This window comes from Porites lutea, chromosome 5 (genome assembly GCF_958299795.1).
Source record: "Porites lutea chromosome 5, jaPorLute2.1, whole genome shotgun sequence".
Classification (NCBI taxonomy): Eukaryota; Metazoa; Cnidaria; class Anthozoa; order Scleractinia; family Poritidae; genus Porites; species Porites lutea.
In genome coordinates this window covers 1323943-1338831 of record NC_133205.1, presented here as the reverse complement: position 1 = coordinate 1338831, position 14889 = coordinate 1323943, and the positions used below count along the sequence as shown (strand labels likewise).

The 14889-nt window shown below is 40.6% G+C and overlaps 2 protein-coding genes across 2 annotated transcripts; both read left to right on the top strand.

The window, feature by feature from the left end:
* The first annotated feature begins 45 nt into the window (after positions 1-45).
* LOC140936967 (mitochondrial outer membrane protein SLC25A46-like) lies at positions 46-5560 on the top strand. Its single transcript, XM_073386480.1, has 8 exons — positions 46-223; positions 1283-1325; positions 1438-1495; positions 2433-2510; positions 2621-2721; positions 3378-3437; positions 3654-3711; positions 4365-5560. The coding sequence occupies exons 1-8, from the start codon at positions 82-84 to the stop codon at positions 4974-4976; spliced, it is 1152 nt and encodes a 383-aa protein (XP_073242581.1). The 5' UTR covers positions 46-81; the 3' UTR covers positions 4977-5560.
* Positions 5561-12396: 6836 nt separating this feature from the next.
* Positions 12397-14786, top strand: LOC140936676 (tetratricopeptide repeat protein 28-like). Its single transcript, XM_073386167.1, has 2 exons — positions 12397-14000; positions 14495-14786. The coding sequence occupies exons 1-2, from the start codon at positions 12561-12563 to the stop codon at positions 14564-14566; spliced, it is 1512 nt and encodes a 503-aa protein (XP_073242268.1). The 5' UTR covers positions 12397-12560; the 3' UTR covers positions 14567-14786.
* Positions 14787-14889: the final 103 nt, after the last annotated feature.

Genomic DNA, 14889 nt, shown 5'->3' with positions numbered 1-14889 from the left:
GTGTAAACCAAACCTTTCCCAGTTGCTCGCGCGGTATAGGTATCAGAGGATGGACTGGGCAATCAGTAAGGGAAAATCAAAATGGTGTTCGATAGACTGAGAGGAATCGAAAGAGAAAATTTGCCTCTTTCGCGGCGACAAACTGTTAACGATCAGGAAACTGAAGCTCAGGAAAATATTTTGTCCTCCGTTGATAGAAAAACGCCCAAAGAACACCAAATAGGTGAGTGATTTAGACATATTTAGTCAAGAACGTCTGATAACTCCATGGTCAATGGGCCTGTAGGCTTGCTCCAAAATAACCAGCGTTCAAGTCATTCAATGAAGTATAGTTGAAATTAATTAAATGATCTTACTTGAAATGAAAATAATGCAACAGTAATTCGATTAACGAAATCGTTAAAGCGGAATAAATTTATGTCAATAAATGTTTTGGCATCCAATCGACTGTAAAACATCAGCCAGGTTAAAACTTCTGCACACATATTACAATAATATTATAAGAATATTATAAGAAGTAGGTTAATGTTATCATATGTATTCAGCTCCGGCCAGAACGAGTTAAATCAAATTGAAATGGCCAAAACCATGAATGAAGAGCATAGAAACAGGAGCCATTTTTCTATTTTGTTCTAAACGCTTAGGCTTAAATAACTTTTTTCAGCGTTGTCAAACGTTGTGCTTCTACTATGCCAAACTCATTTTATAAGTTATAAATGCATTAAACCGGCTTTTACATTATGTTTTATTTCTGACAGAAGGTATTTTATTTGACTGAATTTGTCTGAAACCAAGTCATGCCACTGTTGAGCCAGCTTAGAACAATAATCAATTCATAGGTTTCTTAAACATAGCCAAAAAAATATGTTCTGATGTGGCAGTTTACAATGAATGTCAGCCGTCAAAACTAAAACGTCAGAAGGTGTCAGGATTCCTCAGCAGGTTTCATTCACTAGCCCCCTGATGAGCTTTGGCAATGGTCATGGCGCCTGTTCAAGTGATAAAATTTTGTCTCACTATTTCAGCTGATTTGCTTTACAAAATTTAGATATCCCACCAAAGGGCTGGGTTAGAAGTTCAGATTGAGACTACAGCTGTTGAGGGTTGGGACATGATGTTGGATTTCTAAAGTCCTCCTTTAATTATCTTCCCCTCACATGATGAAATTGTTTTACACTGTGGATAAAATATTATTCATTTATACAATATTACCACCATCTGAACTGCTAACCATGTGGCTAAATTATAGTATTAATGTTATTGTGATAACTTGTTTTGACAGAAAGCTCACAAAGACTTGTTGGTTTTGCTATTGGAACAGGAAGGTAATAAAATGAGGAAGGAAAGATAAATGCAGGAGTTTTCTTTACATGAGTTATACTGCCCCCAAATCTTCTTCTCATGATAATGTGTGTGTCATGTGTCTTTCTTTCTTAGTATTTTAGCTGCTCAGTTTCTGACACATCCATTCACAGTCTTTAGAAGACAATGCCAGGTACTTGTTTACTACTTCTTTTAGCTAATAAGTGCCTGTCTGCCAAGCAGGAGCTGGCTGCCAATTCAACCCTGGCCACACCAACATTCAGGGTCCTAAACCAAATGAGGAGAAAGTGCTGCCTTTGTTATAACATTCGCAAACAGTTAGTAGGCGTGTTCCCCTGGGAAATTTTTTGGATTTTAACTCCCCAAGTCCCCTTTCCAGGGTTTCTGACTCATTCAGACAGGATATTTACTAACTGTCCAAACCATTTTTCAGATTTTAACTTGCAAAGTTTAAAGTTTTTTACCAAAAATATATTCATCATGAAAAATCTGACCAATTTGTATAAAATTGTGGAAACTGGTATGGATCTGAACCTGGTTAGGCTTTCTAGTGTACTTAATTTCGCAGGATAAACTATTAAGGTCTTGTCTCATAACCCTTGCATACATGTATAAATTCTGTATGAGGTTAAACAACCGACAAGCTTTTGGTAAAGAGTAGAGGGCACAGTTCCTGGGGCAGTGATCTATCTCAAATTCATATTCTGTAATTTAGCAGGACATAACCGGGATTACCTCATAAAAAATAGTAAACTGTGGCACAAGCAGCCTGGAAAAAGTTCTCTAACAAGTATTGTAAATTATCCATGAAAAGCTCCAAAGGGGAGTGGATAATTTATTATAACTACATTATTGCAATATATTAACAAGTCACTGTCTAACTGTAAAGAGGCCAAACTTCCCAAAGCATTGCTCTTGTTCCAATCTCTCCAAGTTTGAAATGGATCTACACCTTCTCAATTGTCTTCAGTGTTTTTATCCAGATCGGCAGTATCTATAAGCTTTGAACTGTAGACTACTGCAGACTTTCTGCATATTTTAAAGGTGCCTTTTTCTGTGTTAACCCTGTTCTGACCTGCACTGTTTCTTTTTCATTTTGTGTGTAACAGGTAAATCATGGAGCCAGAAAGTATCACCTGTCTCCATTCACCGTTTTCCAGATACTTCTCAGGGTCAAAAGAAATCAGGTAAAGAATTGTTTTAAAGTATGTAACTATGATGTAAGTACCTTAATGAATACTCATGTGATTAGTTGTTTCAAACGTTATAAGTCATGTCAACTTTTGCACTGTTTCAGAGCTATGGTGCATTATGGAAGGGTTGTGGTAGTACATATGTTGTGTGTGCTGTTAACTTCTTCAGTGAGGCAGGCATCAGTAGTTTGACTCATCTACCCCAGTAAGTAAAACATGCATTTGCACTTAATAATATTTGAATCTGCAAGAAGCAGCTCTTCTGGTAACTTGCGATATGAAGCCGAAAGTGTCTTTCAATAGGGTAAATTGTATTGTTCTGAAATAGCTGACCAGACGTAAGAGTATTCAAAATCAAGTAGATGTCCTAGCCTCCTTGGTGGATGTTCTTGTTGCTCATCATAGTTAACATTACAGTAGATAATTATTTATTTTCAGGTGGATGGCATTTTGATGAAACTGATAAGGATATCTGTTAGCAACAAAGACCATGCTTGGAAGTCTGAGTTGCCTGTCTCACTGACTGAAAAAAACAACATCCTTATCAGAGCTAAAAAAAAACTTGAATCCCAGCTTAGTGCAAATATACCCCTGATTGCACAACTCAGATTTTTTCCTTTCTAAGGTGCCTTTGTCAACTATAAAAGCAACATTTTAAAATCCAAATTACCCTTTAAAAGCTCTTAATTTTATAGCACAAATAGGCTGGCCATCATGAACATTTTGTAATATGAATGTACTGTAAAAGGAGGCTTTTGAAAAGTCATGCCATAGGAATTGCAATGTTTATGTTCAAGTCCCTGGGATGAAGTAATAATGATTATAGTATTAACACATTTGTTCTTAATTTTTAACATCTAGGGATGCTCCTAATCGTAAAAGTTCTTGTAAGGATGTAGGGGGCCATCTTCTCCTAAAAGGGTGAGTATCCTTGTCTTCAGATTGTGTACAGTGTAATAATAATATAAAACTGTTTAAAAGGAATTATATTTGACTATGTGTAAGTAGGAAAAAAGGCAAGAAGTCAAAAGAGGTAAGGACCTCTTAGGAAGGCGGAGTCTGAGATGCTAGCTATCATCATATTGTTGGTATCTCAATGATGAAATGAATTTTGTGGTTTTGGTTTTTCTTTTTCAGTTTAAGTTTGGCCATCAGTATGCCGGTTGCAGCCACAAGCTTGACAGAAACAGTGAAGGTAAAACTCTCTTTCTCAGTGTGGAGTTTTTAATAATGATAAATAAATTGCAAGCTTGCAGCCTCCAATAATAGATCTACACTCATTATGAAATGGAGCAAGTTAATTGTGAAGGTGTAATCTTATTACAATAACAGTTGATTGTGTTTGGAGATCCTCTGATAAGTACATGTATCTTTTTGTTTTTATTAATGACAGGCAACATAAAAGATTTATTTTTATAAAAAAAATATTTCTTTGTATCAATAACTATTACTTAACCAGTTATATCAATGGTAACTTGCAATTCAGCATTCCTTTTTTGAGAGTGTAGGAAATTTGGCAGATGCCACAGTGAAGAACTCCTAATCTATTAATGTAGCTTTCAAACCCAGACATATTTCCAGTCATTGCTTCCTTCCACCCAGAGATGAGTGGAAACAGTGGTGGATCCAGGGCTGGGCCCAGGGGGCCCAGCAGTTCCCCTTATTTTTAGCCCAAAGTGAGGCCAAAAGGGCCAAAAAAACTTTTTTTGAAGACTGATCCCCCCCTTATCTCAGGGTCTGGATGACCCCCCCCCCCCCCCCCCCCCCTTTATTTGAAGGTCTGGATCTGCCACTGGGAAATACATCTGCGTTTGCAGCCTACCATTAATGATGTATTGCCTCTTGCAGAGTGACCTCACACGTGATCAAGACAACATGCTAGACAGCTTAAAGGACTGGATGTACCGTGTTGTTGGCTGGGATAGGTCCTCAGGTCGCCATGGCCGTCTTCTACCTATGTGGACCCTGATATTACCCACAGTGCTTCACGGTCTGCTAACCTACATTCTGGGCACCTTGATCCAGCACCTGGTACTGATTAAAATGAAAGGAAGAGGTCTCAGTTTGCCACGTGATCAGCATCCTACGTCATCTGATGACGAACCTCCAGATTCCACAGACATGACGCAGACATACTACCCAGAGCTTGTAGGCAATTTTCTTGCACTGTTCATCCCGGAAATTCTGTTATATCCACTGGAAACAGTTCTCAATCAACTGTATGTTCAGGGCACGAGGACCATCATCGATGATTTAGACACTGGTAGTGGTGTTGTGCCACTATGCACCAACTATGGTGGTGTATTTGACTGTTTTCGTTCCATTTGGAGAGACGAGGGTCTTGGAGGGTTTTACAAGGGTTTTGGTGCTTTGTTAATCCAGTTGTTTATTCACTGGTTCATTCTCAAACTGACTCAGTTTGTGTACAGAGAAATTTCCCAGGATTTTAAGGGCAAATAACTCGCACAGGATCTTTAGAGAATGTGTTAAGAAGTTATCAAGGGAACTCTTTTATTACTGGCCTCTGCTTGTCTTATATGAACGCATCTTTTGTGATATCGGCAAGTTTCATCTTTATGTGACTTTTTACGAGAGTATGAAAGTCGTGCTACGTTACATGACGAGAGTAAGGAGATATTTAACTATTACATGTACAACAATGGGCACAGATGACTACGCGACCATTAAAAGGGAGGACTATAGGAAGCTTTGGGGGAGGGTGTGTCGCTGTAACCCTGAAACCCTTGGCATATATGTAAGCCATGTTCAATACGCTTGAGTCAAGTCGACCTCTGGAGTTTAACTGCAGAAAAGCTGTAAACCGAGTGGAGCGAGCTTTTTAGGCTGTATAAAGTAGGACGAAGGCACCAAAAACCATGATGAACCAGAAAACTCCAATTTTTCATGAGCTTTCATGTCAATGATCTTTTTTCCGTAGATGACGGCCTTTTCACTAGATTTTTATCCCCGGTCCCGGATTAAACGACTTGAAAATCATATCCTTCTCAGCGGCACATCCTTTATGGTCCATACATGGCAGTACGCTCCCCCCCCTCGGGGAGGGGGGGGGGAAGGGCTAGCTGCGTGTGTAGGCTTCTGTCAGTAAATAATTTGTTGGCGTGCGCTAAATTACATTAACATCTTTCCGTTTATAAAATTAATAAAATGATTTTTTGAAGGAAAGCATAACAACCATTCGTTTGTATCAGAACGTACATATCCTGCCCTCAGTATAAATCAACACCCACACTTGCCCTAAACGTTGGATCCATAGGGGGACGGTACAGTACTTACATCCCGGGTAAGCCAGGCTGGTAGCTGTTTACGTAAAGCACTGGTCTAGATACTGAGCGGGAAGCGGGAAGTCGCGGGTTCGAACTCCAGCTGGACTACTAACCATCGTTAGATCTGGCACAGTTGGTTAGCTTTGTTTGCCTCGCCTCTATACATCAAGAACAAGCACAATATCGAAACAGGACAAGGATGCAGCATGACCGAGCGGTCGTTGCGTCTGTCTTGCCATTAGAGGTCTCGGATTGAGTCTCCCTATACAGTGTTTCTTGGTAGTCACCAGTTCCACGCCTTGTCAATGCTTGTAGCTAGCCAACTGGTTGCTCCTTGCAGGGTGTTTTTGATCCCGTTATATAAAGTCAGTTAAAATATTATATTATCAGTATTATCATCCCATATTTTTTCTTCCTCTGTTTACGCTCGCGCGATTTTCGGAGAATAGATATTCGACCGAATACTAACAGACGAGAGCAGTTCTTTTGTCTACAGTACACTTTTGTGGATAGACTACGTCAGAGGATATCACTTTATGACGCCATGAAATGTTAAACTTTTGAAGTGAATCACTTGTCTGCTACGTGCTTTAGACTCCAGTGGAAAAATCCAGGGTGCGTCCATTGCCGTTTGCGTTAATACACGATTGGCGTGAATACACGGTTAGTTTGCTATTCTGCTACCATAATTATTTGAAAATCCTCAAAACATTTCGACTTCGTCTTAATTTTTAGATGTTGTAGGGAAATTTCCCTCGCTTTAGTAACTAGTTTGAGTGCATATGTTCAAAAGAGACAAAAACATCGTGTATTGCAATGTCTTCAGAGTAAGCTGGTGTTATAGTAAAATACTCCAAATTGAAATCGGATTTTTCAGTTTGACGGAGACAAAATTATAATTGTAGTCCCTTCGTGACTGAAACAATGTCACAATAAGAATGAAGTCTTTGAAGAGTAAGTTTTGTGTAATACCGGACTTTATTGCTTTCAGTTGTACAAACCTTGCAATCAGGAAAACTCACCGTGGTAAGTACGAATATATGTAAAGCTTATCCATATCGTGTTTTTTAAAACCTTAAAAGGTTTTTCCATGGTTAAATTCCTATGCAACAGAATATATCTACACTATCAGTTCAATATCTGTAAATTGTGAGATTAAGTGCTCTACTGTCACGCGAACACACACGTAGGACAAACATCTCTAAGCATTGAGTGTAATTTACAGAACTGGTTTCTTTGTTTTCTCATATTTCGTTGTAGTTCAATGCTGATAATTATTCTTCCACGGACCGAGCATAACTGTTGAGATAGTCCTAGGTGTTTCGAAATAATACCGAAATTTAATGACGTGCACGTTACCCGGAAACATCACCAAGTTAAACAATTTTTAAATCGCGGAGATTAAAAATGAGGCCTTCACATCCATGCTTTGTAATGACGGCCTTTGTTAGTCAGGGACAGCAGTTAACTTTAATCGACTTTCTTTTGTATGTCGTTTGTATTATTTTATTTTTCAAAAAGTGTGATGCGAGTTGATTTGAATGACATACTTCGATTTGTCACAATCGACAGAAATCTTCCGACTGGATTTTGATGCCTTAAAGTTTTCAGAACGGTTGAAGAGAGCATACGCACCTTGGTGAGTGTAAGATAAGATCGTATAAAAGTTGACTATATACATGTATCAGTATTTACATCCCCCTATGAGCAGCGTCTCCTTACAGAGGAGGGGAAAAGAAATGTCGCGCGTTAAACTGCCTTTGAGGTCGCCGCAGCCCAAACTTCTGGACTAGTCAGTCCTGTTTTCCATCATTCTCGTCCCCAGAGCCCGTCGTTTCTTGGTAGCGTGGTTGGGAAACGAGGGAAACCACTGGTCGGTTACAAATTAAGCCTAGTGGCTCTGGGGACGAGAATGGTTTTCCCTCGTCGAACTGGTTTTTCCGTTGCGAGCATTCGTTTATTAATAAACTGCTGGTCATAACTGAGCCAGCTATATCAAACGCACGGCTATTAGGCCTGAGGTCGAAACTGTGTCCTAGCAACATGCCGCGCATACTCAACAAAGATCTAACTCGATTCATGCAAAGTCTTTCTCAAGAACGCCAAGGGAAAGGCTGTGCTGGCAGGCTGTATTTACATCAATTAATTTAGGGCCTGTTTACATGAAGGTGGGGAACCCTAGGAAGGTGAGGTAACCCGCTTAGGTGGAGTTAAAAAATAACCCTCCTTTACATTTAATCTTACGACCCCGCCCTCCTGGGGTGCACTTTTTCAAGATTATTGAATGGTCGCTAGCACGTAAACAAGAAAAATGTTGGTAAACCACGTGTTTTGGCGATAAATGCTCTTCTACACTCACTTGCTGCTCTTGCTACAACCTTCAGGGCTGTGGCTTTCTATTGTTACTTTTAGTAATGATACAAAGCCACCCCGAAAGTGAATTTTGCGCGAATTTGATGTATTACCAATCGGACGTACCCCGGCTAGGCGGTTACCCCACCTAAGTGGGTTACCTCACCTACCTGGGGTCCCCCACCTCCATGTAAACAGACTGTCATCTACTATAATTTAAAATAATAAAGGCTGCTTTTGTAAGAGGCCGAGTTTAAAAAATGTCAACAGCGTACAGCTTCAAAAAGGTACCAAAATTATTCCTTGAGGAACCACGCATCTCAACAATAATTTGAGGATCGACTTACAATAGTAAATGCGTCAAATTTTAGTTCGATTATCAAAGTAAGAGGCCAACCATTTTAAATTGGACCAACGTATCCCAAAGTATAGTAATTAATGAAGCAAAATATCGTAATCACTGACTATCAAGGGCCTTTTTACGGTGAAAAACGACGGCAGCGCCTTTAACAAAGCCACTTACGAACATTGTTCATAACCCAACTATTAGTAGGTTAAGGTCAAAGACTGACAACGAAGGTTTATCCTAGTCTTAGTCAGATAGTGTGATATAACTCGCGTTTATAGATTAAATTCAAAAACTTTGGCCACCACAAAAATTATTCAACTTATTTGCTCCATCAGAACGCTTTGAGGAATTTTTACACAATGGAGTGACTCAGACAAATTACACTTCATTTTAGAGGAGGGGGTGAATAGGATATGCAAATCTGCCGATCCGTTATGATTTATTAACCAAATCCGCCTTTAAATTTTCGCCCTGAATCCGAAATTCGGGCAAAAATATTTTATTACACGCAAAGTCCAAAATACGGGGCCCAAAAATGGATGAATCCGCAATCCGCTGCTTCTGCAGGATCCGCAGATCCGTTAAAATTCCACTCTTAATCCGAAATCCGGGCAAAAAGATTTTCACAATCCGCCGATCTGTTGGCCTATTCACCCTCCCCTCCCCCACCCCCTCTAATAGGGAAGATGCCAGATGGATTAATATTAGAGTTAGATATTCAGATTGATAACGTGTGGGGAAACCATACATATTTACTTTAAGAAAGTTATATGGTATGTCGTAAATTATCCGTTTGAAAAATTTGGTCACTACTAAAATTATATATCTATATTATTATCAGAATTTGGAGCAGAACGCTTTATGGAATTATTATACAAAAGGAGTGACTGTTGCCAGCAGATTTTCAATCATCTGGGTACTGGTACCTGAGTTATCAAAAAATCAATCAAATACTGAGAGAACGGGTAAGTCCTTTCCAAAAGCTGAAATGTTGTCTTATCAGTAGTCGCTTTCGACTTTCAAAGGAGAATCGGTGATGGGAAACGAAACACCTTTCCTCCGCAGGGTTAAAGGTAGGAACTGAACGGGCAACAAAAAAGTGTAACTTGTTTTGCAACATTGCTGCAAAACGAGTAGAGTAGCGAGGTTACGCGTTTTACCACCCACGAATTAAACTTAGGTTGTTGCAGGTTGCGAAAAGTTGTTGCAGAAAGTAGAGAGAAGTTCTATTTTTTGCAACAAGAATCCGTAAAATGTTGCGCGTTTTTAATACTGGCCCGGGCAAACTTGTTTGGCAACAAGTGGCTAATTACGTTTCGTCGTGTATGGTGTGACTCCCGCGTAATTTTGTCCAATCAGTAGTCAGTATTCACGCAACTTGCTAGCAAGACAGGTTTGAACGTGAGTGGTAGAACGCGCAACATCGCGTTCAACACCTGAATGTTCCAAAATAAGATGCACGTTTTTGTTGCCTGTTTTTCCGTAGCCTCACCTTCAGCCGCACATTTATGCGGTTCACTACTCAGTAGAATTTAAGACAAAATGTTGAAATGTTCAATTGATTGATTTGATGAATGGGCTGTTTGTGGTCTTTTTATCTTTATCAATAATCTCGGCTATTCAAGGCTATTTATTTGATTTCTTTGCAGAAAGCCTGACAAACACAGAAAAACGAATTTGTTCTGAAATGACATCTCTATTCCTCATGGCCAAAAAATGATATCAGGGGGTCAAAACTGATTTCCATGCCTAGTAGAACAGTTGTTTAATGGTAAAATATCGAGAATATCTCGAGCAATTTACCTCGGTTACCTACTCCGGATTAAAAAGACACACCGATGAAAGGGCCAAACGTCAAGCTTTACTTTCATCGCTCATAATAGTCCTGGGATAGTCATTCAGAATTTCCTCTGTCATAGTATGGATCAAGATCCAAGTCTTGGAATAAAGCCTCCTTCGAGAAGAGATTATAGCAACGATAAAGAATATTACCAGGCCTTACTTTTGTTTTCCCAACGAACTGGTCACCTGGAAGGAGTAGTCGTATCTTACGATCGCTTAGGCCAGCTGTTTTACTCGCTCTATGAATATGGTAAGGCTGCAGAGCATCACCAGAAAGCACTTATGATTAACCAAGAAATCGGTGACAGACAGGGAATAGGCCTATCCTACCTTAACCTCGGAAGAACTTTTTGTGCACTCAGTGAATATGGTAAGGCGAAAGAACATCTTGAAAAAGCACTTGCGATTGTACAAGAGTTAGGTTACCAGGAGGGAATAAGTGCATCTTACATTAACCTCGGGCGGGTTTCTCTTGAACTGGGTGAACACGGTAAAGCAAAAGAGTATCACGAGAAAGCACTTGTAATCAATCAAGAAATCGATGACCAGGGGGGAGTAGCCGTATGCTACAGTGAGCTCGGACAGGTTTTTTATGCACTCGGTGAATACAACAAGGCGAAAGAATATCACGAGAAAGCACTAGCGATCAATCAAGAAATCGATGACCAGTGCGAAGTTAACAAGTCATTAGGTAGACTAGGACTGGTGTTTTATAAACTCAGTGACTATAGCAAGGCTAAAGACTGTCACGAGAAAGCCCTTGCTATTAGTCAAGGAACTGGTGATCAGGTGGGAGTAGGTGTATCTTACGGTAACCTAGGACTGGCTTATCTTGGAATGGCCGAATATGGCAAAGCTTTGCAATACCAGGAGAAATCAGTAGCGATCAAACAAGAAATTGGTGATAGGCAGGGAGAAGGCGTATCTAGCGGTAACCTTGGAATAGTTTATTTTGCCCTGGCTGAACATGGCAAGGCTAAGGAACATCTCGAGAAGTCACTTGCGATAGCTCAGGAATTTGGCAAAAGGGAGGAATTAGCCGTATCTTACAGTAACCTAGGACTGGTGTTTTATGCAGTCGGTGACTATGGCAAGGCAAGAGAACATTACGAGAAAGCACTTGCGTTCCAGCAAGAAGTTGGTGATAAGGACGGAGTAGGATCATCTTACCTTAAGCTAGGACAGGTCTATCTCTCACTTGGTGAATATGGCAAGGCTAAAGAATACAACGAGAAAGCACTTGCGATCAGTCAAGAAACTGGTGTCCTTAGGAACGTGGGGCTGTGTTACACCAGCCTAGGTCAGGTGTTTCATTCACTCGGTAAATATGGCAAGGCCAAAGAATATCACGAGAAAGCACTTACAATCCATGAAGAAACTGGCGACAAGGATGAAGCAGGCATATCTTACGCTCAGATAGGACTGATATTTCTAGCGCTTTGTGACTATGGGAAGGCTAAACAATATTACGAGACAGCACTTGCGATCCATAACGAAACTGGCAATCGGAGGGAAGTATGCGTACTGTACTGTAATTTAGGACAGGTTTTTCATTCACTTGGAGAATATGGCAAGGCTAAAGAATATTTCGAGAAAGCGCTTGCGATTAGCCACGAAATTGGTTACAGAAAGGCAGTGGGGGAAACTAATAATAACCTAGGAATGCTGTTTAACGCACTCGGTGAATATGGCCAGGCTAAAGACTATTTCGAGAAAGCACTTGCGAGCCATAAAGAAATTGGTAACAGGCCGGAAGAAGGGGCAATTTACAGTAGTCTTGCACAGGTGTTTTACTCACTCGGTGAATATGGTAAGGCTAAAGATTACCTCGAGAAAGCACTTGCGATCCAACAAGAAATCGGTCACCAGTCTGGAGTAGGATTATCTTACGGGACACTTTGTCTGGTGTCAACTTCACTTGGCGAATACGACAAGGCTAAAGAATATTGCGAGAAAGCACTCGCGATTCAGCAAAAACTCGGTGACCGACAAGGAGTGGGCGCAAGTTACAATAGCTTGGGAAGGGTGTTCTGTGCTCTTGGAGAATATGACAAGGCTCAAGAATACTATAAAAAAGCATTTGCTATAGGTAAAGAAATAGGAGACCGGGAAGGAGAGTTAGGTGCGCAAACAAGTCTTTTAGTAGTTGCGGCACAGAAAGGAAATTCACAGGAGGCTCTTTTGAATTTGTTGGAATCACTTACTAAGTGTGAGAATATGCGTAATAATCTGATGAAAGACAATGACGAGTTTAAGGTATCAATTCTAGAAAAGTATAGCTTCCTATATAGGATCTTTGGTGAATTGGGTTCTATTACAGGTTGTGTCTTTGAGGGACTCCACGCTTTAGAGCTTGGACGGGCCAGGGGTCTGGCAGACTTAATGTCACGTCAGTATAATGTAGAAAATCCGTTATTCAATCATCAATCTCGGGAAGACCTCGAGCGATTTATCCGCAATAAAGTGAGGTCTCTTTGTCTGTACATTTCATTTTCTGAGGAACAAATTTTTCTGTGGATCCTTAGAGAAAACAAACCTGTAGAGTTTCGAGCAATAAAGACAAAAGACATTCTCGTTGAGAATGAGACGGTACAGAATTTGGATACGTTTCTACGCAAGGAAATTCTTTTCCGGAGACTTTGTATTCTACCTAAAGGGCATTGTGAAGATCGATTTTTATCTTCTGTAAATGATAGACAACTTGGGCAAGGATTATCCAAAGAAAACAGCTCTTCTTGTTTCCGACTTGTAGAATTGGAGGATACAGAAGAAGAAGACCAAGAACTGTACCCCAGTCTTTCTCTTTATTACAAATTGATCATTGCTCCTGTGGCTGACTTACTCGCTAAGGAAAGCGAAATTGTTATTGTTCCTGATCGCTTCTTGTACAGCGTTCCATTCGCTGCATTGCTCGATGAAAGTGGCGTCAGTTTGTCAGACAAATTCAGGATCCGCATGGTTCCTTCCTTGACAACTCTGAAACTCATTCAGAACAGCCCAGCGGACTATCACAGTCAGACAGGCACACTGATAGTTGGTGATCCGGAAGTTGGTTTTGTGATTTACAAGGGATTACTTGACAAAAAGAAAGCGTTGCTTTTTGCAAGAAAGGAAGCAGAGATGATTGGACGGCTCATTGGTGCTCAGCCTTTGATAGGCGAACATGCAACTAAAGATGCGGTCCTCCAAATGATATCTTCAGTGAGTCTCATACACATCGCTGCACATGGTAACGCCGAAAGAGGAGAAATCGCGCTTACCCCTCGCCGACCAACTGATGGCCATCCAAAAGAGGAAGACTACCTACTGACCATGTCCGACATTTCAAAGGTTCAGCTCCGAGCTAAACTTGTTGTGCTAAGCTGTTGCCACAGTGCTTGTGGCCAGATAAAATCCGAAGGAGTTGTTGGGATCGCTCGAGCGTTCTTAGGATCTGGAGCTCGTTCAGTATTGGTGGCTCTGTGGGCACTACCTGACAAGTCAACAGAGATATTCATGCGCTGTTTTTACAAGCACCTTGCGCTTGGAGACAGTGCCAGTGAATGTCTTCACCAGGCCATGAAATGGATGAGGAACAATGGATATCCTGATGCGAGGGACTGGGCACCATTCGTGCTGATTGGAGATGACGTGTCATTCGATTTTGCAAAGCTAAAGGTTAGTTTCTCAGAAATGTAGAGCAATTATTGAAAAGAGACTAAGTCATAACATTTTAAAGCAGTACTTCCATTTAGTTTAATTACCAGCTCCGTGCATTCTTTTAATTTATAAGGTATTCTCTACCCTTGTAGCTTAATTCGTTTGCACGTGGCAGTTAGACACGCAAGGGGAGTGCTCTGTCTCCCCTCGTGTGTCTCTCTCTCGCGCGCCCGTTCTTTCGTGCGTCCACTACTTCCAAGCGACTGCTACGCAGGCTAGCGCGGTTTCCGATTTCTGTTCCAAGTGTATAAAGGGACCCACTTGCTGCGAGTGGCTTCGCCTCTGCCCAAGATACCGAAGTATAACGCCGCACACGAGAAGAAAACCTCTTGTACCCGGGGTAGACTTTTGTTTGAAAAGAAAAGAAGCGAAGGGCATTTTGTTGTTGGTTACCCTTCTTTAATATAATAAGAATTGTTAAAAAGGTGATTTGCATTTATCATCTCTACCAGGTAACGGCTGAAGACGATGACGAGATCAATGAAACTCTTTCAAGAGCCCTGCACAAGAGCTTATTGGAGTAAAATCGATTCAGTTCTCGTTCTTGAATTGCGTTGGTCAGAGGCCTAATTTCAGTTCTCCACAATTATGGTTGCAAGAAGGTGTATTATCTTCGCCTAATTATTATGTATATATTTTGTGTCATGTACAAAATCTAATTCATATGTGATAGCTCAAAAACAGACGCAGCTAATTACTTTAGTAGTTCTTGCACACAGAGTCCCGTTGCCGAGATTTGATTTGAAATGATTTGAAATGAACCGACTTACAGATGATGGCTGCAAGAAGCAGTATTATCTGACTTCCATTAGAGTAGACTATAGTTTGTAGCATGTTTGTACCTTCT

What these genes read in the sequence shown, in the direction of transcription:
- LOC140936967 (XM_073386480.1), top strand. Translation starts at nt 82, where the DNA reads ATGGTGTTCGATAGACTGAGAGGAATCGAAAGAGAAAATTTGCCTCTT. An exon ending in TCTTTAGAAGACAATGCCAG is followed by an intron (nt 1,496 to 2,432) that starts GTACTTGTTTAC and finishes TGTGTGTAACAG; the next exon opens with GTAAATCATGGAGCCAGAAA. An exon ending in GCTTGACAGAAACAGTGAAG is followed by an intron (nt 3,712 to 4,364) that starts GTAAAACTCTCT and finishes TGCCTCTTGCAG; the next exon opens with AGTGACCTCACACGTGATCA.
- LOC140936676 (XM_073386167.1), top strand. Translation starts at nt 12,561, where the DNA reads ATGCGTAATAATCTGATGAAAGACAATGACGAGTTTAAGGTATCAATT. An exon ending in TCGATTTTGCAAAGCTAAAG is followed by an intron (nt 14,001 to 14,494) that starts GTTAGTTTCTCA and finishes CATCTCTACCAG; the next exon opens with GTAACGGCTGAAGACGATGA.